This window comes from Sciurus carolinensis, chromosome 1, assembly GCF_902686445.1.
Source record: "Sciurus carolinensis chromosome 1, mSciCar1.2, whole genome shotgun sequence".
Classification (NCBI taxonomy): Eukaryota; Metazoa; Chordata; class Mammalia; order Rodentia; family Sciuridae; genus Sciurus; species Sciurus carolinensis.
The window spans coordinates 94,678,337-94,700,703 of NC_062213.1; the positions used below are offsets into that span (position 1 = coordinate 94,678,337).

A 22,367-nucleotide genomic window follows, 5' to 3' on the forward strand; every position below is an offset into this window, starting at 1 on the left:
AATTCTTTGTAAACATCACACTCTTATTTTTCCTCCTACTTTACCCTCTGGGTAGCCTTTACTAGCTTTTATACCTCTGCTGGACTGCTGCACACAGATGGCCCCAGGACTCTACAGAACCCTCTCTTCTACTTCCCTCTTTCTGTTAATACCCCTATTAAGATCCATACCCATACCATGTATGTGTGAACATGTAACTCCACCTTTGACCTCTCTGTGAGCTCCTATCTCCAACTTGACATCTCTTGCTGGAATACAACAGAATTTTGGGTACCGTCCCCAACACCTGTTCTATTTCCATCTCAATATGTGGTCCTACCATTGCCCAACTGCACATTCCTAAAGCTTAGGAATCATCTTGATTTCCCTCATCCAACACACCAATTCTACCCCAAATTCATCCAAGTCTCTCTCCCCAGCTACCTAGTTTGGATCACAACCACTCTGAATCAATCTATTTCTACTCTTTATCAAAGTTATGATAAATCCTGTCATAGCAAGGCTCTTCCTGTATCTATTGGCTTATTTACAATATTACTGAGACTGTGATCAAGCCCAACCTGGCCCACTTTCTGCTTTAGCCAAAATGCCTCCAAGGACTAGGAACCTGTTCTTTCCCCAGCATGAAATGCTCAACTTCCCAACTCCCCAGTACCTGGAGACGTCACCTAATTCAGGTCTTACTTCCACTCACCTCAGTAAGCATACCACCCCAATCTAATCAGTAGTCATTTTTTTATTGCTTTGTCTTGCTGGGGATGGAACCCAGGGCCTCAGGCATGGGACTCAAAACTCTACCTTATTCCCTCAGCCCTGCCAGCTTGTTTCGAGCATAAGATTTATCATTAAAATTATCTGGGAATACTAATCTCTATTTTATGGAATGACGTGTTGATTCTAGAACTGAAAATAAAGCCAATTAGGTCTTTAAAATGAAATAAAATCATCTTTTTTGTTTATATATGTGTGTCGTTCCATAGAATATAAACTCCCAGTCAGGTGCAGTGACACACACCAGGAACCCTAACAATTAGGGAGGCAGAGGCAGGAGTATCAGATTCGAGACTAGCCTCAGCAAGTTGGCAAGGCCGTGTCTCAAAATTATAAAGTAAAAAGGACTGGGGATGTAGCTCAGTTGCAGAGCAACCCTGGATTCAATCATCAGTACCAAAAAAATAAATAAATAAATAAATAGAAGAAAAGAAAAAATATAAATGCTCAAGAGCAGAGACTTGCTTATTGCACTGGATCCAACACATAGTAGGTCTTCAGCAAACACTCGTTAAATTACTAAAGTGGCAGAGTTGGGGGCCTTGACAGCTTCACACCCTGATTGTGGGGGCAACATGGTGCCTTCTAGGAAAGGGAAGGAGGATGGGGCAGCACTACCCAGAGATGGCGTCAAACTGCAAGGCTTCTTGAATAATTCACCATAATAACAACACAGCCTCAGTAAGGGTTGAGGCACCGCCAGCACAAAATGAGGCAGGAGGAGGTGGACACTGGGGTTCTCGCCGGGAAAGCTTCAGGGTACTGGATGTTCCCTATCCTCAAATTCCCTAAGGAGTAAATTCAGAAACGTTGCTGAGCTTGGATGAGGGGGATTCGGGTGGGAATTCAATCTGCCCCACCCTTAACCCGCCCGTCGGCGGACTGACGTCGCAGCGCATGCGTGGTTCTCCCTTTCCGCGCAATGTTTCAGTCGGTGTAAATCAAGAATACCCTTGCCCGGTATCTGGGCTACGGTTGGTCAATGAAAACTGCCCGTCCCAAGAAAAAAAAAAACAATGAAAAATGGGGAAGTGTTCTGGGTTCTGCCTCCCGGAAAACACCAATCTCCTTACTGAGCAAGTCCTGCCCCGCCCCGCCCCGCCCCGCCCCGCCCTTCTTGTAGTCTCGCGACTGCGCATCCGGTTCGCCTCTGCGGGCTGCGGTGAGATTTCCATTTGCCTCCGGCTGGGGCTGCTGTTTCGCTTTACCAATGATAGGCGAATAGGTGTTGCATCGTTAGGATCTTAACTGCCTTTCCTGCGTTTGGGCTTAACTTTTTCATCATTGTTATTATTAATTGCAGAGATAGTTTTTTTTTTTTTAATAAATAAGGAAGAGATGATAACATTTCTTCTTTTTAATAAAGAAGATGATACAACATTCAAATCCTTCCATCCTCGTGCTTTTTAAGGGGTAGTGGAAATAAGGTTATATATTATGAATTCTTCAGTCATTCGACAAATGTTCGATGAGTGTGGGACCAGGAACTGTGCTATGGACTGGGGAGCAGAGAGCAAGGACAGATTGATCTCTACTCCACCGGGCTTGTACCCCGACAGATCAGTGGACAGACGAATTAGTATGTCATTCTTTTATGAGCTGGGCGCTATACCTGATGTTAAATCTTTTGTGCAATTGATTACAACTGTGGTAAGAACGACAAAGGAGGTAAGACTATGAGCAGGTGTTACAGGAGAGATGGGAAGGTGCGGCAGAATTTCTTGGAGAAAGTAACATCGGAGCTAGCTGAGCTCTAAAAAAACAGGCATAAAGGAGGCTAAGTGTAGTGGAAGCGGGATGCATGCTGAAGGAAGAGCCTTTGCTAGAATTCACAGAGAAAGGATGGAGAACCAGGGGCAAATGGATGGCAGGTTGCTATTGGATGCTGGCCCCCTACCGTCTGGTTTCTACACAGCAGCCAAAGTAATCTTAAAAAATATAAATCTCATCTTGTCACTTCCCTGCACCAAACTCTTCAGTGAATTTCCAACATAGAACAGAATTGAACCAGCTGAGTGGTGCACACATGTAATCCCAAGGACTCCAGAGGCAGAGGCTGAAGCCAGCCTGGGCAATTTAGCAAGACCCTCAGTGCCTCCAAAAAAAAAAAAAAAATAGAGTGGGGATGCAGCTCAGTGGTAAAGCACCCCTGGGTTCAATCCTCAATACCAAACCAAACCAAACCAAAAACAATTGAAACTCTGCTGGGGCACCAAGTCCCTACAGAATCTGACTTCCCTGCTTCTACAAACTCACATTTTATCACTATCTCTCTCACTTACATAACTCCAACCTCTTCTTCAATTTATTTTTCTTCCTATTACTACCTAAATGTGTGTGTGTATGTGTGTGTGTGTGTGTGTGTGTGTGTGTGTGTTACTGCCCCCACTAGAATATAAACTCCATAATTCCAGAAAGGTTGTCATTTTATTCATTACCATATCCTCAGAATCTAGAATTGTGTTTGGCACATAAGTAGATATACAATTAATATTTCTTCAGCATTTGAATTGGAGAGTGAATAGCAAGGGTGCCTCAGTCAGAGGTGTGAGGAAAATGGGACTAATAACAGTGCTAGTAAGGCAGAGGACTTAATGATGAATAGTCATTCATTTTTTCAAAAGGGAGGAAGGGCTTGTGGTACAGAGCCTCAGAAGCCTGAGGTAGGACTGCAAGTTTGAGACCAACCTTAGCAATTTAGTGAGGCCCTAAGGACTTAGCAAGACCCTGTTTCATAATTTTAAAAAAATTTTTTTAAAAAGGTCTGGGGATATGGCTCAATGGTTAAGCACCCCTGGGTTCAATTCTGGTAACCACCTCCCCAAATAGGGATGAAGAATAAAATGTTCAGGTCAGAGGAAACAGCAGACAAGATGTTTTGTGGCCTCTTGATGGAAGATAATGGAATTGGAGCATATGGTGTAAGCAAAGGGGAGAGAAACAAGAGTGGGACAAGGATGCCAGCTCCCAGAAGTCTTTTTTTTTTTTTTTTTTTTTTTTTGTACTGGGGATTGAACCCAATAGCAAAGTGAAGATTGAGGATTAAACCCAGGGATGTTTTACCACTGACCCACATCTCCAGTCCTTTTTATTTATTTTATTTGTTTGAGACAGGGTGTCTCAAAGTTGCTTAAGGCCTCACTAAGTTGCTGAGGCTGGCTCTGAACTCATGATCCTCCTGCCTCAGCCTCCCGAGTCACTGGGATTACAGAATGTGCCACCACACCCAACTTCCCATCTGACCTCTTAAAGGCAGTGTGGAGCAAAGGGTTTTAGAAGAGAAAATCATAGCCTCAGAATTTGTGTTCTTGTTAGTTCCTTCAGTTTTTCTTCATCCTCTTCTTCTTCCTCACCTCCTTCTTTCTCCTCCTTCTCCACCTTCTTTCCCTCGCCTCCTTTCCTTACTTCCTTTATTCCTCTTTCTTCCCTCCTTCCCTCTTTCTCTCTGTTCTCTTGTTTTCTCACTCTTTTTTTCCCCTATCCTTTACCCTTTAGCTCCTCCTCAGCCCATCCAGTTTGTCTGGAGAATGAATTGGAGGAGAAAAGTAGAGGTCAAGGGTAAGAAAGATGATTCAGAATTCTAAGAAGAAAATAATGGGAGGAGGATACAAGGAGGGGGCAAAGTCAAGAATGAGTTCCAGAGCTGGGGTTGTGGCTCAGTGGTAGAGCGCTTGCCTAGCACATGTGAGGCACTGGGTTCAATTCTCAGCACCACATATAAATAAATAAAATAAAGATCCATCAACAGCTAAAAAAAAATACTTTAAAAAAGGATGAGTTCCATTTTCTGGAAGGAAGGGGTTCTGTGGAGAAAGAGAATACAGAAGGAAGAGTGGGTTTGGCTGGTGGTGATGATCTCATGCTGAAGTGTCTGAGAGATGCCCAAGGGATAGGTCTAGAAGGCCAACTCATGGACAGAGTCAATCCCAGAAGATTGGGATTGGAGGTGGAGATTTTGGAACCAAAATCAACGATAAGCTATGTGGTTATCTCTTTGGAGAGAGCATAACTTGTGAGAAGAGAAGACCTAGGACAAAACCCCAAGTAACATGCACAGTCAGAAGGAGGAGGTGAAGCTGTAAAGGAGAAAGAACAGCTGCAGAAGTGGGAGGAAATCCAAGCCCACAGAATGAGAAGTCATGAAAACCAGAGAGTGCTTCAAGAAGGGCGAAGTCAAGTGTCAACTGAGTTAAAAGGTTAGGTCAAACAAGGGCTGAACATTACCAAGGAAGCCATCCTTGGTGACCTTGGCAAAATCCATTCTGGAGTGGAAGGGGTCCAGATGGTCTGCTTGTGGAGTGTAGGAAGCATGAGACAGAACTCATCTGGTGTGGCAGCTTGTCCAAGACATTTGGCTATACGCAATGTTACATGCATTGTTTCATTCAGTCCTCACGACAACACTTGAGATAAGAGGCTTGAGAACTAGGAAACTCACATCTGATAAGTAACGGAGCAAAGCTTTAAATTCTGCATCTAGTCATTCCAGCGTCCAAATCAAAACACCCTTCCACATTGTGCTTCTTCTTAAGGGAACAAATGAGAAATGGTGGTGGCCAGAGGGAGCAAGATTGGAGGTAGAGATCTTGGACAGAAGATTCCTTTGTACCAGGACTGGACTGGCCAGAACTCCTTTGTTAGATCAGCCAAACTATTTAATTCTTGTTGTTATGTTTTGGTAAAGGGAATTAACAAGGGCATTTTACCACTGAGCTACACTCACAACTTTTTAAATTTTGAGACAGGGTCTTACTAAGTTGCTGAGGATGGCATTGAAAATGGTGATCCTCCTACCTCAGCCTCCCGAATTACTAGGATTACAGGTGTGTGCCAACATTTTGTTGTTTTATTTTTCAGTACTGGAATTGAACCCAGAGTGCTCTACCACTGAGCTATATCTCCAGTCCTTTTTATGTTTTTCTTTTTGTTTTGTTTTGTTTTGTTTTGTTTTGTTTTGTTTTGAGACAGGGACTCACTAAGATGCCAAGGCTGGACTCAAACCATTACTCTTCCTGCCTCAGCTTCCTGAATGACTGGGATTACAGTCATGTGCCATGACCTGGCCAAATTACTTTTGTACTTATGCTTTTCACTTGTTTTTATTTCTCATTTGTCCTCCCTTAGTGTTTAATTAAAATGTTTTTTGGTGCTCTGGTTTAAACCCAAGTCAGAACTCTACCAGCCCTAACTGTCTTTTTTCTTCTTTTTGTGGGGCTGGGGATTGAACCCAGGACCTCAGGCATGCTAGGCACATGTTTATCACACAAAATTACACTCCCAACCTCCTACCTGTCCTTATAAAGCGTTGTACAAAGGAAAAAGAGTTATCACGGCCACCAAGTATGCCCCTAGTTGCCACTGCAGCGAGACCTGTTTGAGGAGAGGCGACTCCAGCAGTGGTTCTCACATGCCCCCTAGGGGGCATTTTGGAAATTTGTGTGGGTTTCCTTAGCTGAGGCTATGATTAGGAACTGGAGAGAATTTAGCAAATGGAGGTCAGGAAAGGTATTCTAGAATCACTTGACCTTGAAGTGCTCATCTCAACAACATATACAATCATAAAATCAAATATAAATCAAGAGGATTTTTATTATATAACATTGTAGAAAAGGGTTTTTTGTGTGTTTTCTTTTTGTAGTTCTAGGGATCAAAAGTAGGGCTTCGCATGTAGAAAAATTTTATACTCATTCTTTAGAAAAACTCCAGTCATTTAGGGGATCATTAGGGAGAAGGAGTATTAAATAAAACACACAGTGTTCATCAAAAGACAAAATTACAAATTTGTCCTTGAGGCACAGGCATGGTGGTGCCTGCCTATAATCCCAGCTACTTGGGAGTTGAGGTAGGCGGATTCAAGTTTGAGGACAGCCTCAGAAATTTAGTGAGATCAAATCTCAAAAAAAAAAAAAAAAAAAAAATTTAAAAAGGAGGGCAACTGAAGAAATAGCTCATTTTGGGGAGTGCTCACCTAGCATGCACAAGGGACGCGGTTCAAATCCCCAGCGCCTCAGAGGAAAAAAACTCTTAAGGCTGGAGATGTTGCTCAGTGGTAAAGCACTTGCCTAGCATGTGTAAAGTCTTGAGTTCAATCCCCAGCACCACCACCAAAAAAAAAAAAAAAGGAGGGCTAGGCAGGAGGATCACAAGTTTCAGGAGTTCAAAGCCAGCCTCAGCAACTCAATGAGACCCTGTCTCTAAATAAAATACAAAATTGGGCTGGGAATGTGTCTCAGTGGTCAAGTGCCCCAGTTCAATCCCTGGTACCTCCAAAAATTAATAAATAAAAATAAAAAAGGACTGAGAGCCACGCATGGTGGTACATACCTGTAATCCTAGTGGCTTGGGAGGCTGAGGCAAGAGGATTGCAAGTCCAAAACCAGTCTCAGCAATTAGTGAGATCCTAAGCAATTTAGCAAGACCCTATCTCTAAATAAAATACAAAAAGGGGCTGGGGATGTGGCTCAGTGGTAAAATTCCCCTGAGTTGCATTCCCAGGACTGGGGAAAAAAAAAAAAGACGAAATTAAAAATTACGACAAATTTACTTGTAGATCAGTTGGCTTTTGTGTGTGATTTATAATGAGAGCAGCCTCCAATCTACAAAACAGAATGAGAACCCTAACTAGGCAACTGCATAACAGTGGGATTTGTAAGGTGGGGACAAGAAAACAACCATCTGAACAGAGATAGAGTGGTTAACATCAGGTTACTTTTTTGTGGGTTAAAATCCTTATTTTGTGACTCTACACTGAAATCTCCTGTTTTCAGGAAAAGCTGGTGTGTTTTGGGATCTATCTCCCTTGAAGTTTCATTTTGATTATGTGGCATTTATCATGAATGAATCTATTTTGGCTTGGCCTAGTCTGTTGGGGCCTACTCCAGGGGCTCAGACTAAAACAATCATGTCCTCCCATAATTTTAAGTCCATATTAAAACTATCTTTATTTAAAAAATAAAATAGAACTGTAATCCAAGCTATTTGGGAGGCTGAGACAGGAGGATTGCAAGTTCAAGACCAGCCTGAGAAACTTGACCCTGTCTCAAAATAAAAAATAAAAAGGACCAGGCATGGTGATACATGCCTGTAATCCCAGCAGCCTGGGAGACTGAGGCAGGAGGATGGAGATTTCAAAGCTAGCTTCAGCAATTACAACCTCACTAAGGCTGTAAGCAACTTAGTGAGATCCTGTCTCAAAATAAAAAAATTTTAAAAAGGGCTGAGGATGTGGCTCAGTAGTGCCCCTGGGTTCAATCATGGTACCAAAAAAAATAAATAAATAAAAAAAAATAAAATAAAAAGGACTGGGTAGAACTGAGGAGATAGCTCAGTAGGTAGAGTCCTTGCCTCACAAACACAAGGTCCTGGGTTCAATCTGCAGAACCGCCAAAAAAAATAAATAAATAAATAAATAAAAAAATTGGGTATTGCTCCTTGGTCATTCACCACTGGTTTAAGTCCTCAGTTCCAGGAAAATAAAAGCCTCAGCTGGTGTGGTGGCACAGACCTGCAATCCCAGTGGCTTGGGAGGCTGAGACAGGATCTCAGGTTCAAAGTCATCCTCAGCAAGGGTGCTAAGCAACTCAGTGAGATCCTGTCTCTAAATAAAATACAAAATAGGGGAACTGGGATTGTAAACTCAGTGGTAGCGTGCTTGCCTAGCACCTGTGAGGCCTTGGGTTCAATCCTCAGCACCACATAAAAATAATTAGAAAAATAAAGGTATTGTGTCCATCTACAATTTTAATAAGATAAAAAAAAAAAAAATAGGACTGGGGATGTGGCTTAGTGCCCCTAAATTCGATCCTCAGTAACCTTCCCTCTCCCCATCAAAAAAGAAAGAAAGCCTCAAGGACAATTTGAATTGAAAGATGTGGTGTTGTCACCCTGGGAAAAGTTTACAATTTGTAAGGATGATAAGAAGAAACAATGCTGGGCACAGGAGCTCCTGTCTGTAATCCCAGCTGCTCGGGAAGCTGCGACAGGAAGATTGCAAATTGAGGTCAGCCTGGGCAATTTAGCTAGACCCTGACTCAATGGGAATGTAGTTCAGTGACAGAGTGCCTCTAGGTTTAATTCCCTGGGTTCAAGAAGGAGGAGGAGGGGGAAGAGAAGGAGAAAGGAAAAAAAAGACAAACTTGGCCTGTAAGGAGGGGAGGGGACTCTAAACCCAACTGGACAGACAAGAGCAGATGGAGAGTGAGCTTTAAAGAGAGGCGAGCAGTGGGACTGGGGATTATAGCTCATGGGTAGCATGCTTACTGATCATGTGCAAAGTTAGAAAAAAAAAAAAATTGTGGAATGAATAAACTAGAAGGAAGGAAGGAAGGTACCTGCCCTCCTGAGAACCAGTTCTGAGCAATACTTCCTGGAAAAACAGGAAGTCTAAAAGAGATAGATACGCCATAGTCACTCAGGTAGTTCAATTCAATTCAGGAACCTGGCAACTATCCCTGTGACAGGCTGTCTACAAGGATATGAGGCCACCCTGAATGAGTAAGACATTTCCTTCAAGGAACTCGAGTTCCCTCCATAAACACAGGCCTACCTTGTTACAACATTTCGTGCCAAGCAGTGTACTAGGTATATATTATCACATTTAAACCTCACAATAATCCCATCAGGCAGTAGTTATCACTCCCCTTTTATAGATGAGAAACAGGTTTAAGGTGACTAAGTAGAAGGTCAAACAGCCAGTATTAATGGCAGAGCCAGGATGCAAATCCTGCTCATCTCACAGAACTATACTTACATATACAGGAACCTAGGAGAAGAAATGATCAGCCTTGGAAAAGCTTCAGTGAGATAATTCAAAAAACAAAAACCACTCATACAATAAATAAGTAGTTCCCAGTACCTACTAAGCCCCAGGCACTGTGCTTATCTCACTGACTCTAGGAATGACCCTGAGACTGTGGAATTGCCTCCATTTTACAGGTGAGGAAACTCAGAGAGCTGGGGTTAGTCAGGTAGTATTATGTGTGTCACCCCCACTAAACTCATTTGATGTGGTTCTTGAGGCAACATCATGGATAGCCCCCTTCTTGCTTCCACAGGGGGTATAATTTTTTTTTCTTCTTTGGCACCAGGGATTGAACCCCAGGGTGCTTAAACACTGAGTCACATCCCCAGCTCATTTTTATATTTTATTTAAAAATTGTTTTTAAATTTTGCTAAGTTGCTGAGGCTGGCCTTGAATTTGAGATCCTCCTGCCTCAGCCTCCCAAGTCACTGGGATTACAGGTGTGTGCCACTGTGCCTGGCTGAGGGTATAACTTTGTACAGCACTTTCCACTTTCTGAACTACTTTACTAACCTCCCAGTCCTATAGAAAGGAAGAGCAGTTATTATAATCTGCATTTGATGATGGAAGAAGGGAAGACATGAAAGGTACAATGTCAACCACTCCCTCCCCATCTTGCCACCCAAGTGCTAGGTCCCACTCCCTGCACTCACTGGTTAATGACTCCCCTTAGCTTCTCCATGAAAACTTTCTGGATAAATCCCTACTGAAGAGTTCCTCTTCATCGGGGGAACTCTCCAAGCAAATTTGTTACCATTTCTGTCTTTGTAAATATCTGGGTGTCTGACTTTGGTGTCTCATGGATCACTTTGGGGCAAAAGCTGTATTGAATATCTACATAGCCTCAGTATTTTGCACAATGAGCCTCTTTTTGTCCTATTTGCAGTACTAGGAATGGAATCCAGGAGTGCTCTACCACCACTGAGCTACATCCCCAGCCCTTTTCATTTGTTTATTTTAATTTTAATTAATTTTTCTGAGGGGGACATGGGGAATTGAACCCAGGGGTGCCTTACCACTGAGCTGTATTCCCACTCCTTTTTTATTTTGAGACGTGGTCTCGCTACACAGTTGAGGCTGGCCTGGAACTTGCAATCCTCCTGCTTCTACCTTCTGCATTGCTGGGATTACAGGTATGAGCCTCTTTTTGAATAAAAAATTATTTGCATATATTCTTTAGTTGTTGATGGATCTTTATTTTATTCATTTATTTATATGCAGTGCTGAGAATCAAACCCAGTGCCTCACATGTTAGGTAAGTGCTCTACCACTGAGCCACAACCCAGCCCAAGCCTCTTTTTACTAGAATCATTTTATTAGCACTGTGTGTGTGTGTGGTGTGTTAGGGGATGGATATGCTGGGAATTTAACCCAGGGTCTTCCACATGCTAGGAAATCACTCTATTACTGAGCTACATCCTCAACCCTTATCAGCATCATTTCTAAATCTTTCTCTAGATGTGCCTATTGCAGTCTCCCTTCTCTGGTATTTGGGATCCATTACCCAGCTTTCCACTGAAATCTTTGTTCTAGGTTGTTCTCAAAGTTGTCATCCACTCATACATTCCAGAGTTTTATAAGGTGTATAATCTCAACAGTCCAGAAGTCCACTGCCCATTACAAATATGGCTGTGATTGCCTCATTTCCTGTGTCATGTGACTCTTCCTTAGTCATCACATGACCTATCCACTTCACGTTGCCGGAATTAACCCGCAGGGCTAGCCCGGTTCCTATAGCTGCAGCAGATAATCTGCATCCTTGTTTTTATTTAGTGGATCCTCTATCCCTCTGAGACTCTGGAACTCCTGTGGTCTTCTCCTTATCCAGTAACTTGTGAGGTGATGGAGTTTTCAAGTCCTTTTACAGAGGTAAGTGGGCCATGGGTCGCAATTGGCCTTGTCATGCTGCTTCTGAAATCCTGGCCATCAAAGCTGTGGAATTCAATGAATGGCAGACTCTCTTTGAACCCAGACCACCATGGGTCTTTGAGAAAAACACAAACGGAGGGAGGGGTTGAGGTAGAAATGGGTGGGAAGAGAGTGAAGACAGTCCTTATTTTTGGTGGGCAAAAAACTGTCACCAGCAGAGGGATTGCAGGAAGGGCTGCACCCAGGTGTCTATGGGCCTTGTACCCTCCTTAATAAAGGTGGGAGAATAGGCTGTGGGCACCCACAGGCAGCCAAATTCTGGAGATTGATCGCGGAGAAGAGAGGGGCTTGCCTTTTGGCCACTTCTCATTCTCTTCTCAGGCATGTCCAAAACACCCAGGAAGGGTAAGCATTATGGCTGCCAGCCTCACAGGATTGCTTCTACTTCAGGCAGTGTCCTGGGCATCGGGTAAGTGAATCAAAGAAGGGAGGATGGCACTGAGGCTCTCTCAGCTTTGTGGTCCTTTGTAGCCTTCTAGTATGTAGGTGAAAGACTTTCAATAGGTGCTTGATAAAATCTTTTGAATGACTGAGACAAACCTTGAGGTTGGTGTACAGCGAGGGGATTTATTTTTGAAACTGACATTAGTTTCTTAGCCAGCATGTGCATTCTCCTCATCCACCTCCTTTGGCCCTTGCCTCTGCTTGTGCCCCTCCCATCTAGGTGCCCGCCCCTGTGTCCCTAAAAGCTTCGGCTATAGCTCGGTGGTCTGTGTCTGCAATGCCACATACTGTGACTCTCTTGACCCCCTGACCTTCCCTGCCCTTGGTACCTTCAGCCGCTATGAGAGTACACGTAGTGGACGTCGGATGGAGCTGAGTATAGGGACCATCCAGGCCAATCACACAGGCACAGGTAATCACTACGCCCCTCACCCCCAAGCCAAGCTGGGCCTATCTAGAGCTAAGTCATAATGGTGATCACTACAGAGTTTCTCTCCTGTGACTGACAACTCTTCTTCCCTATGGGTGTCCTTAGGGCTGCTACTGACCCTGAAGCCAGAAGAGAAGTTCCAGAAAGTGAAAGGGTTTGGAGGGGCCATGACAGATGCTGCTGCTCTGAACATACTTGCCCTGTCACCCTCTGTGCAGAGTTTGCTGCTCAAATCTTACTTCTCAACAGAAGGTGATGGGGGGCAAGTGACATCTTGCAATTGACATTTGAGTTTTCCTTGTACCTTTTCACCCTTCCCTGATATTTGGTTCCTCTCTTTGTGGAAAATAAGATTGCCATGTTAATCTTCTGCAAAGTGCTTGGGGACTCTTGGGCTTAGGACACGTGCTTCACCCAGGTGCTGGCCTCCAAAGGTTCTCAAACTAGGGGTGCAAGTTCCCTTTGGTCCTGTTGATTCCAAGATTCCAACTCCCTTATCTTGGTCATCCTTTTCTGCAGGAATTGAATATAATATCATCCGGGTACCTATGGCCAGTTGCGACTTTTCCATTCGCACCTACACCTATGCCGACACCCCAGATGACTTCCAGTTGCACAACTTCAGCCTTGCAGAAGAAGATATCAAACTGAAGGTGGGCATCCTCACTGCCTCAGGCCTTAATGATGCATAATGGCTGGGGGTCGAGAAGGTCCAGCTAGGGCTATCTTCAGACAGACATAGAACCTTCCCCTGCTGTCTGTTCTGTCCTGGGGGTGGGAGGGTGGGGGCTGATAGCTGGACCTGATGCACTGGTTGGGCTAGTCTGTCTGTGTTCCAACTCTGGGTGTCTCTCTTCTTACTACCTTTGTCTTTAGATACCCTTGATTCACCAAGCCCTGCAGTTGGCCCATCGCCCTGTCTCACTCTTCGCCAGTCCCTGGACATCACCCACTTGGCTCAAGACCAATGGGGCAGTGAATGGGAAGGGGTCACTCAAGGGTCACCCAGGGGATATCTACCACCAGACCTGGGCCAAGTACTTTGTCAAGTAAGGGATCATCAAGGCCATGGAACCTGAACCAACATCCCCTTTGGACACCCTGGTCTATGTTCCAATTCTATCTGCTTCCACTTCTAGATCTGAGTCTCCTCAGCTTATCTTCCTACCTTCTGGACCTTTCAGATTCAGGCGTGTCAATTTCCCCTACTCCATTAGGGTTCCTATTCCCTAGCGTCTTGGTCTGCTTTCTTGGCCATGATTGCTCATGCCCTTTCTCCTACCAGATTCCTAGATGCCTATGCTGAACACAGGTTAAAGTTCTGGGCAGTGACAGTTGAGAACGAGCCTTCTGCAGGACTCATCAGTGGGTACCCCTTCCAATGCCTGGGCTTCACCCCTGAACACCAGCGAGATTTCATTGCCCGTGACTTGGGTCCAACCCTTGCCAACAGTACTCACCGTGATGTCCAGCTGTTCATGCTAGATGACCAACGCTTGCTGCTGCCCCACTGGGCACAGGTGGTAAGGCCCAAGACCCTGGGGTGCCCCAGTGACCCCCAATCCTGGCCTCCAAATGATTGGCTCCAAACTTAATAGTGCCTTCCCTGCCCCAGCTCTTGACTTCTACACACTCTAGACTGGGTCCAGGTGTCTGGGCCACCAGCCCCTTCAGATGTCCAGGACCCCATGGATCCCCATGGTTGTTCCCTTACTTCCCTCTATTTGCATTCATCACACCACTCGTTTCTTAGGACTCCTAGTTCATCTTCCAGAACCCTCTCTGCAGGGCTCAGGGTCAGTGGTTCCCCTTCCCCAGTTGTCTTTCCCTTTCCTTGTGCAGGTGCTGGCAGACCCAGAGGCAGCCAAGTATGTACATGGTATTGCTGTACACTGGTACCTGGACTTTCTGGCTCCAGCAAAAGCCACCCTGGGGGAAACACACCGCCTGTTCCCCAATACCATGCTGTTTGCCTCAGAGGCCTGTGTGGGCTCCAAGTTCTGGGAGCAGAGCGTGAGGCTAGGCTCCTGGGACCGAGGAGTGCAGTACAGCCACAGCATTATCACGGTGAGCCACCTGCCTCCCTTCCCACAAAGCAGACTACCTCAAACCCCTTTGCAGTCTCACCAAAGGCTGACAGTCCTCCTTGCCACCTTGCCCTCTGGGGCAATTTTGGGATGTCATGAGAATCTTGTCTTTCCTTCACAGACCTACACCTCATCACTCTTCTTCCATATACTCAGGTCCCTGCCTCCAATTTCTCAGCTTCCCTCGAGATGCCTCCATTCTCGCAAATCCCTATAATGAGACACTAAGGAGAGCTGGGCATGGTGGTGCACACCTGTAATTCCAGATACTGGGGAAACTGAGGCAGGAGGATGGCAAGTTCAAGACCACTCTGGGCAACTTAGTGAGATTCTCTCAAAATTAAAAGGGTTGGGGGTGTAGCTTGGCAGTAGGCCACCCCTGGGTTCAATCCCCAGTATTCCCTCCTCAAAAAAATTAAGGAGATAGGATTCCCCCCTCACAGGGCTGAGTCACTTACGGCCAGCTCCCTCATGTGTTCAGCCTTTTTTCTTTGCCCTTGTCCCTGCTCCAGAACCTCCTCTACCATGTGGCTGGCTGGACTGACTGGAATCTTGCCCTGAATCCTGAAGGGGGACCCAACTGGGTCCGCAACTTTGTGGACAGCCCCATCATTGTAGATATTGCCAAGGATGTGTTTTACAAACAGCCCATGTTCTACCACCTTGGCCACTTCAGGTGAGTGTGGAGGGTGGGCGCTCCCATTCCACACCAGGCCTATCACCTGTGTTGGGCTTACATCACCCCACACCAGGAGGGAGCAGGAAGGTGTTTAGGGTGGGAACGCCAGGAGAGACACACCCATCCTCTCTTGCACCATGTAGGCAGGAAGCAACTAGGTGGCATCAGAGACACAGACGATCCCTGGATGCCTGATGCAGGAGGGCAGGGGCAGGGCCCAGTAGTACAGCTTGAGGCCTAGAGAGTTAGGGCAGAGTTTTGGCAGGACTTATGTGTTGGGTGGGGACTGGGGTGGATGACTTCTTATATGAGGGTTTGATGGGTTTGGTTGAGGACCAGAGGGACTAGGCTGGGGTCCCTGATGATGCCTGTTCCCACATTCAGCAAGTTCATTCCTGAAGGCTCCCAGAGAGTGGGACTAGTGGCCAGTAAGAAGAATGACTTGGAAACAGTGGCCCTGATGCATCCTGATGGCTCTGCAGTTGTGGTTGTGCTAAACCGGTAAGGGCCGGAGCAGGTCTAGAACTGGGCTGGGACAGGGCAGTGGGCCGCAGCAGACTCACTCTCAGCTTTTCCTCTCCTCCCCAGGTCCTCTAAGGATGTGCCTCTTACCATCAAGGATCCTGCTGTGGGCTTCCTGGAGACAATCTCACCTGGCTACTCCATTCATACCTACCTGTGGCGTCGCCAGTGATGAAGCAGATACCCAAGCAAGGATCTGGGTTCAGCATGGGCATTAAAGGGACAGAGTCAGCTCACATGCTGTCTGTGGCTAAAGAGGGCACAGCAGGGCTGGGGTGAGCTTACGGTGACGTAAGGCCTGGGGCAGTGGTTTGGGTGACTCACTCTCCTTTCCAGAAGGTGCCAGGGTCTGGAGGCCCCTAGGAAAGATCTGGAAACCCTGGTGTCCCCCACCCCTCATGCTTGTGTTAGGTTGTGCTGTGTGCTGGCTGCCTGTGGAAACTGGGCCTAGACCCAGGGTGAGCTCACTGTCTGTATAAAAACAGATGGGGTGGGAGTTAAGGAAAGGAAAAGACTAGGAAAGCTGGACCCAAAGCTAGGTACTATTTGTCTTTCCTGGAGATGCGGGAGTGGGCTGGTGCAGAAGCAATGTCAGCTTTAGGGCAGAAGCAATGACAGAAGCCAGGAGCCAATGGGTAGGCTCAAGCACCCAGATGCTCCCATGGCGCATGTTAGGAAAATGGCTGTCTCTTAAAGGCGAGAATGATCCCAGTCAGTGTGAGCAGCTTTATTCTTGAGGGGTAGTACCCCATTTCTGGCTTTATCAACAGTGGGGGAGGCTAAGGGGCCTCTGGAATGCATGATAGTAGAAAAATCAGTCCTAGGAGCACGAGGACAAATCAGTCCTCTTCATCCTCCTCAGCCATGCCCAGGGCCCGGCTGCCTGGGGTGCGGGCAGGCGTTGCCCTCTGGATGGAAACAATGCCACTGAGCAAAGCGTAGCCCACCATGGCTGCCAGTCCTGCCAGCACAGACAGTATCTGGTTCCGACGCCGATATGGCTCCTCCTCAGTCTCTGGGCCTGCTGGTGTCTGGCGTGGGGGTGACACCTCCGCTGAAGGGCAAAGAAGGAAGGTGGGCAGGGGATCCTGGATTCCAGCCCACTCTTCCAGGGTTGTTCCCCCATCTGCCTCTTACCTCCATCCCAGGGAAAGTAGAGGCTGAGGATGTGGCTACAATAGGCACAGAGGTTATGCAGCCCCCGCAGGTGGGCCTGCAGCTTCCCGCTAGGCAGCTTTGCTTGCAGCAGCAGGGCCAAGTGGCTAAAGACAAAGGCGTCTAGGGAGGCGGGGCTGGAGCAGAGGGAGAAGGTGAGATGGAGGACAACTGGGCTGAAGGGTCAAAATAGAGCTAGAGGAAGAGTTAGCCTTGTAAAGTAGACTTTGGACACTGTGGGGGCCACCACAGGCCAGGACACAACGTTCTGGACCTGGGATGGGGAGGGTTCCCCAGGTGGCGCCAGCCTGGCCCTGAATGGGGCTCTATCCCTGGGCTGCATAAAGGGCACATTGAGTGCCCCACAGCCCTGCAGGCCCCTCCTGAGCCTGGCTGCCCTCCCACCCCACCCTCCTATACCACTGGGGAGGATTCAGCCCTACACACAGCTCTACTCTCACCAGAGCCAGTGTCTGTCCTGAGGACCTCTTGTTCAGCTCCAGCCCCAGCCCCAGCATCTACATCTTCTTCCAAGCCACCCATTACCCCATTGGAATCAGACTTACGCATCTCCAAAGAAGAACTTCTGAGAGCCCAGGCGCTGAGAGAGAAGGGTCAGGCACTCCCGAGCTTCTTGGTACAGCTATAGGGAGGACACAGGTAGGCTTGCAGCTATGGAAACAGTACCACCTCCCCTCTTGGGCACTCCCATTCCTGGCCATCGTCCTTGGGGTTCACATCATACAACAACCCCTTGTCCCACAGCTACCTCCTTCTCCAGTTCTTCCTCGTTCTCAGGTCTGTGCTCCCCACATAGCAGCTGTAGCCGCTCCATGTACTGCCGCTGCATGCGGCCGGGCAGGAAGAAGTTGAGGGGAAAGGGCATTGCCTCTGCATACCATTTCCGAGTCACTTCCACATAGTTCTTGGTGTCTATCCAAAAAGTATGTATCTGGATTGGGTAGGCAGGAAGGAAAAGGAAGGCTGAGCCAATGCACCTGCCTGACTCAGGGTGGGCTTCTGACCCCCAGGCTGCTCTGTCAGTATGTGGGTATGGCATGACCACCTCCCCATAGGCTGCAAATGCTGGGAGGTCTGGGCACACTCACCAGCACTGGGAGCAGTTTTTCCTCCAGTAGAGACATGAAGGCCAGGGTGTCTGCCCCTTGCCGGGCTGACAGATCATAATCAGCATTGTACTTCTGTTAAAGAAATATCCATGAGATAGACACTGGGGGATTGCATGGGTACCCCCCTCGCTATCCTCTGAGTGTAGTGGAGGTATAATAAGGAGCTTTTCCCACTGAGGCCCCCTTGCCTGGGCTTAGCCAGTAGCCTGTTGCTGTTGGCAGAAAGCCTGGGCCTTGGAGCCTGCTGGCCGTCAAGGTCCTACATCCACTGGGGGGGAGGAAGGAAGGCCCAGCCACAAACTAGGAGCAGCTCCCAGAATTTCCACGGAAAGCTGGCAGCATGCCTTCTGACGACAACTTTCTAACAGTAACCTCCCCGATCCAGACACCACAAAGCTAGTTCAGTGGAGCTCAGATGCAGGTTGGGCCTAAGCCCATGCCTCAGGAATAGGGGATGCCATCCCACACTCCCTAAACCCAGCAAACTCATGCTCAGCAACCCCTTGCTTATTCCCTCACACTCCTGTTCTTGACTTTTTCTTCCTCTTCATTCCATGGCCTTGGCACCAGCACTGCATACACATTCCATCCGTACCCCAAGGTCTAACCTGCTCTGCCTCCCAAGCTTTAGTCTCTAATCATTCCCTTCCACATCCTAAGTAAGTTTTGTCCCTGCATAACCTCTTGTGCATGATCCTTAAATCTCTCTGAACCTCAGTTTCTCCCCTGTGGAATAAGGGTAATAATTTCTTTCTCTCATTGTGGCTATTAGGAAATAATTCAGGAGAAAACTCTTGGAATCTGGAAAAGCTCTGTTCATACATAAGGAATCAGGGCAGTGACCCAGGCCCTGCCAGGAACTTTGGCTTCTATCTACATCTTATTTCTCACTTATTTCTCCAGGCCTCTCAAGCTTCCATTCATTCCCCAACAATTTACCTGAGAAAGTACAAATGAGAAAGAGGGTCCCATTTCTGACAATGTGTTCCTACTTGGAACCAGGCCATGAATGCTAGAACTCTTAGAAAGCACTCTTATTAAGTCGTCCAGTCTTATAAATAAGAAGCTTACAGATCTACAGTCAATGAGAGAGTGAAGAACACAGCCTAGACCTCCCACTCTTTTTCCCCCCTCCAATACTGGGAATTTCAACCCAGGGGCACTCTACTACCTAGCTATACCCCCAGCCCTATTTGTTTGTTTGTATATGTGTTTATTTATTATTTTTTTATGATTAATTGATTGAAGTACTGGGAATTGAACCCAGGGTCTCATGCATGTTAGGTAAGTACTCTTCCACTGAGCTACATCACCAGATTATATTTTATTTTGAGACAGGGTCTTGCTAAATTGCCCAGGCTGACCTTGAATTTGATATTCCTGCCTGACCTCCTGAGTTGCTAAGATTATAGGCCTGCCACTGCACCTGGTTTCTTACTCTTCTTGAAATATTCTTTCTAATTCCTTGACCTGACTCCAAGCCTTGTCCATCCTAAGCCCCACATCTAGCTCAAACTGGTCCTTGGAAACAGAGAAGTGATCCTTAGAAGTACTTTTCCAGTTCCACTTTGAGGGCCTCATCAGAGCCAAATGCTTCTCTCCTTTCTCTTCCATGAGCCTATGCCTCTTCCCCTCCCTGCCTAATATGCAGAAGGAACTATGTCTCTGGATGCCCCCATGGTGCTCTGGGCTTAATCTCTGATTTTACTGCATCACAGTGACAATGTGTGTATCTTCCTCATCAGAATGTGTGCTCCTTGAGGCTCTGGGTCACCTGTGTTGAGGTTGGCATATGTCTGGTGTTCAATAAATGTATATTGCACTGAACTGACTGAACTTCTCTCACTCACAGTCCCTCATCCAAGCCACCTACCTCTTTTCGAAGGTGGGTGATGATCTTGTGTGGTACTGAGATGACTTCTCCATGACTGGTCCGAAGGGCAGGCAGAGTTCCTGACATTGAGAAAGAAGTATGCCCACCAGATCTTTAGCTGCCTATTCATACATATTTGCACTACATTCCTGCTTGTTTCCTGCTCCTCCCCTTGCATACTCCCTTCCTTATCCCCTAGGAACTGAATACCTGAAGGGCTTCGCCAGGGGTTAGCGATCTTGTGTACCTTGAGTGGAGCACCAGTAAATCTGGCATAAGTCTGCAGGGAAGGAATGAGAAAGCACACAGTTCAGGCCCATGACTCCACAGGGGAACCAAGAACAAAACTATTCACAGAATACCATATGAACCATGACCTATGCTTAGCACCTATGTACAAAAAAGGTAGTCATTACCATTTCCATTTTACTAATAGGCAAAACAGAGCTCAGAGAGATTATGGATATGTCCATGATTACAAGTCAGTTAGGAAAATCCTTTCCTCTATCTCCCCTCTTGCATCAACCTAATGGACACCTATCCTTGAAGGTTTTCCTAAAAAGTTTCCCTCTTATTGGAAACACTGACCATGTCCTTCTTTGTCAGTCTCTGTGGTCTGTTTCTATCCACATATCTTATATCTTACACAGAACATTTTATTAAACTTATTTCCTTACACATTTGCCTTTCTGTAAACTACCTGAGGGGAGGGGCCATGTCATACTCATCTCTACATGGCAATGTTCTGCATTTGGAAGAAGTCTAATACATGCTTTTAAAATCACAAAGTGAGTAAATGAGTGAAGTGAACCAAGTCTGTCTGATTTCAAAACTCTATAGTCTGACTGTGGGCTGTTTGGTCCCACAAGAATCAGGATTAGTAAATGTTGTTAATGAGAAGGAGGGAGAAAGGAAAAAGACAGGAATACAAAGCTGAAGATCCCTGAGATCCTACGGAAGGGATTGTCCCAAGGTCACACAGCCAGTAGATGGATATGCAAGGACTACACTCCATCTCCTGAACACTCATTCAGGCCTCTTTCCATTGCTACACGAATCCTAGGAGACTATGGCGTAGGGCACTGAACCCATATAGGCTAGGTATGCTCTTTGACTCAGTTTCCCCCCTGCGCCCGTACTGGAGAGCCCTGGCAAGGTTTGGATGCTGGGCTAGTTCAGGCCCCCTCCCCACTCCTAAGGGGCTCAGCAGAGGGCACCGGCGCCATTCCTCACCAGCACAGTCAGGCTATCCAGATCCACTGACGGCAACCCCCAGCCCCCTGACCAGCAGAACAGCTCCATGGGCGCCGCCATCTTGCACGCCCTTTGTCCCGGAAGCACCTCCTTGTGAGCTTCTGCCCTTCCCCGCGCGGGCCCGCCCCCCGCCACCGCCCCTCTGGAAGGTTGGGGCGGGGGGCCTGGGGAGGCCCCTGGGGAGGCGCGGCTTCTCTGGGTCGGAGAGGCGGCCCGCCGGCGGGAGGCGGGGCCGTGAGCTTCTGCGGAGGGCGGCCGCCCGCCCATCCAGAGGCGGCCCACGCAGTGGGGCAGGGCTGCCGGCCAGGCGCGCCTGGGAGAGTCACAGCGCCTCAGCCGAGTGGAGCCCCGAGTTCCCGAAGGCGCGGCGGGCCTAGGAGAGGGGGATCTTGTGCGCCTGGCCGGGTTCTGGGGGTTCTTGCCAAACTGCACGTGGCCTGGACTGCTCCCGGGCCCCTCGGGGCTCGGCCCCGAGCGGGGGCTGCGGGGGGGTCCCCCGAGCCGCATGTTTTCCACAGCGCGTTATGTTTGGAGCGGGCCCTGCGCCGCCTGTCGCCTTGGAAACAAAACACGGGCGGTGGCGGCGGCCGGAGCAGAGGCCGGGCTGGGGCCTGGGTGGGGGGAGGGGATGTGGGGCTCACGGACTGTTGCCTTAGTAACGGGAACTCGGGCGCCCCTCCGCTTCATCCGGGTCACGGCCCGTCTGCCAGTACCCACAGTGTTCTCCAATCTGGTCCTCGGCTGCTGGCCTTTTCCCTGACTTACTTTCTTCGCGGTGCTGGGGATTGAACCCAGGGCCATACTAATGCTAGGCATGAGCTGTACAACTGAGCTACACTCCTGTCCTGGTCCCCTGGTTTTCTACCTCCTTTCTGTGGTGTCCTTCCTTTTCTCTTCCTGATTTCTTTGCTTCGACCAAACTGACCACTCTTTTAGACTTCGTCCAGTTATCATTAGAAGCTTCCAGACTCCCAAGTTTTCCTAGGAATGAGAGAAAGTGGAGGAATGGGCACATAGGAAACCCCCCTACTCACACACTCTAATAAAGAGCACTTGCTCCGCCAGAGCAGCAAGCTTCAAGCCATATGGGCATCCTCTGGGCACTATAACAAGCTAGTTGCGGCCACTCCCTTGGCATCCTCTTCTGCCCACTGGCATTGCCCATGCCAGGGGTTTCTGCCTTCCCCAACCGTGGCTTCCAGAAAACAGTAGCATTCGGTAGGGCTGTGTGTTGAGGCCCCCAACAACGGGATGACAGAGGAGAGGGAGGCACCTGGGGGCGAGGACCATTAG

The 22,367-nt window shown here is 47.6% G+C and overlaps 2 protein-coding genes across 2 annotated transcripts; one reads left to right on the plus strand and one right to left on the minus strand.

Annotated features, from left to right (window-relative positions):
- Positions 1 to 11,277: 11,277 nt before the first annotated feature.
- Gba1 (glucosylceramidase beta 1) lies at positions 11,278 to 19,213 on the plus strand. The gene is made up of 11 exons (XM_047541676.1): positions 11,278 to 11,440; positions 11,822 to 11,909; positions 12,165 to 12,356; positions 12,480 to 12,626; positions 12,894 to 13,027; positions 13,251 to 13,423; positions 13,660 to 13,897; positions 14,217 to 14,441; positions 14,974 to 15,137; positions 15,525 to 15,641; positions 15,729 to 19,213. The coding sequence occupies exons 1-11, from the start codon at positions 11,414 to 11,416 to the stop codon at positions 15,832 to 15,834; spliced, it is 1,611 nt and encodes a 536-aa protein (XP_047397632.1). The 5' UTR covers positions 11,278 to 11,413; the 3' UTR covers positions 15,835 to 19,213.
- Positions 16,350 to 21,603, minus strand: Mtx1 (metaxin 1). Its single transcript, XM_047541691.1, has 8 exons — positions 21,054 to 21,603; positions 20,031 to 20,100; positions 19,821 to 19,900; positions 17,927 to 18,019; positions 17,587 to 17,769; positions 17,384 to 17,460; positions 16,800 to 16,954; positions 16,350 to 16,716 (listed from the first exon to the last, which is right to left on the minus strand). The coding sequence occupies exons 1-8, from the start codon at positions 21,579 to 21,581 to the stop codon at positions 16,502 to 16,504; spliced, it is 1,401 nt and encodes a 466-aa protein (XP_047397647.1). The 5' UTR covers positions 21,582 to 21,603; the 3' UTR covers positions 16,350 to 16,501.
- Positions 21,604 to 22,367: the final 764 nt, after the last annotated feature.